This window comes from Echinops telfairi, unplaced genomic scaffold, assembly GCF_000313985.2.
Source record: "Echinops telfairi isolate 266 unplaced genomic scaffold, ASM31398v2 ScPeMD7_5;HRSCAF=22, whole genome shotgun sequence".
Lineage (NCBI taxonomy): Eukaryota > Metazoa > Chordata > Mammalia > Afrosoricida > Tenrecidae > Echinops > Echinops telfairi.
In genome coordinates this window covers 31,713,708-31,715,462 of record NW_022103901.1, presented here as the reverse complement: position 1 = coordinate 31,715,462, position 1,755 = coordinate 31,713,708, and the positions used below count along the sequence as shown (strand labels likewise).

Below are 1,755 nucleotides of genomic sequence, written 5' to 3'. Positions count from 1 at the left end.
CCTTAATGCAGACTGAGAGCCGAACCACATCACATTACCCTGTGACTTGAACTTCTCATGAAAGCTTGTGTTGTCTGACTCACCACACTTCCCCTGCTGGCCCTGTGACCCATGGGGACAGGTGGAGCCACAGTAGTTTCCCAGGTGCAGACGGTGTCCACGTCAGTTGATGTCCGAGCTGAAACCTGCCTTGGGGCAGAGCCAAGCACCTGGGAGAAGCAGCAGCTGAGCCCATCCCTCCCCAAGAAGGAAGACAGAGAACAGGAAACAGAAGCTGCAGCGGTGGAAACCCAGGGGGAAGACTGGGGAGTGATGGAGCCAGAGAGGAGAAGGAGGGGTAGAGTGACACAAGACGTGTGACAAGGCCAGGGAGGCAAGAAGGTGGAGGAAGCTCCCACCAATCCAGGATGAGACAGGGTCCTTGGGAAATGGAGGCTCCTCGCAGGATGTGGCGGGCTCACTGTGCCCACTCAGTGCCCACTCACACAATGGAGAATGCCCAGAGCAAGGCAAGTGGAGAGGAGGGGTGGGGGTGTCAGGTGAAGCATGAGCTTCCCAGCTAGGTCTCGAGGGCAGGAGACTGAGAGAGGCATGGGTGCTGAAAGCAATGTTCCCAGGATGCAGAGAGCAGAAGCCCAGATGGCTAAACCAGGATCAGCCATTCCTGCCCTGGCAGGGCTGGAGTCTGGAGTCCTTCAAGCCTGGAAGCCTGTGTGCACTGGTATTTCTGCCAACCGGCTCAATCCCCACTCTGCAAAGGGCTTTGTAGAGGGGCCCAGGCTCGGATGGGAGAGTGGCACCCTAAAAGCAATGACCAAGGGGGACCTGAGTGAGGATCCACAGTCAGCCAGGTACCTCCGATGCCTCCTGGCTCCCGGCAGAGGCCTGAGACAGAGCTGCAGGGCCAACACTTAATTCTAAGGCCTTTCATTTGCAGCTTGGGGAGGGCTCCTCTAGGGCCGACTCCTCCTTTGTTTTCAGGCTTGGCCCCATGCCAGCAGCCTCCCTGACTCCCTTCCCACGCCTTCCTCGATTCTGGGGCGGCCTTTGCTCCTCTTTGATGCTCTGGCTCTGTCTCCCAGCCTCCTTAGCCAGCGGGGATGTGGGGGCCACCAGGGACCCCTCTGCTGACTCCAGCACTGGTACAGGCGGGGTCTTGGACCCCGTGGTGTGGGTCTTCTCATGCCGCTGCAGGTTGGAGCGGCGGCTGAAGCTCTTGCCACACTGGGGGCAGGCGTAGGGCCGGACGCCGCGGTGGGTGCGCTGGTGGGCGGTCAGGTGGGAGCTGTGGTTGAAGTTCTTGCCGCAGTCCAGGCAATGGAAGGGCTTCTCGCCGGTGTGGATCCGGTTGTGGGCGATGAGGATGGAGCGATGGCTGAAGCCCTTGCCGCACTCGGGGCAGGGGTAGGGCATGATGCCCGTGTGGATGCGCTGGTGGGTGACCAGGGCCGAGCTCTGCGTGAAGCACTTGCTGCAGAAGTGGCACTTGTAGGGCTTGATGCCCGTGTGGACGCTCTGGTGGGCCACCAGGTCCGAGCGGCGCGTGAAGCGCTTGGCGCAGTGGTCGCACACATAGGGCTTCTCGCCGGTGTGGATGCGCTCGTGCTGGATGAGCGTGGAGTTACGGGTGAAGCTCTTGCCGCAGAGCAGGCAGGAGTAGGGCCGGATGCCGCGGTGGGTGCGCTGGTGGGTGGTGAGGTGGGAGCTGTGGCTGAAGCACTTGCCGCACTCGGAGCAACCGTAGGGCTTCTCGCC

At 61.4% G+C, this 1,755-nt stretch overlaps 1 protein-coding gene across 1 annotated transcript in view; it reads right to left on the bottom strand.

The window, feature by feature from the left end:
• Nucleotides 1-6: 6 nt before the first annotated feature.
• Nucleotides 7-1,755, bottom strand: part of LOC101639418 (zinc finger protein 205) — a 21,567-nt gene continuing 19,818 nt past the window's right edge. Inside the window, exon 12 of the mRNA XM_045286036.1 lies at nucleotides 7-1,749. Within this exon, the coding sequence (XP_045141971.1) occupies nucleotides 928-1,749 (822 nt within the window). The 3' untranslated portion in view covers nucleotides 7-927. The remainder of the gene's footprint in view (nucleotides 1,750-1,755) is intronic.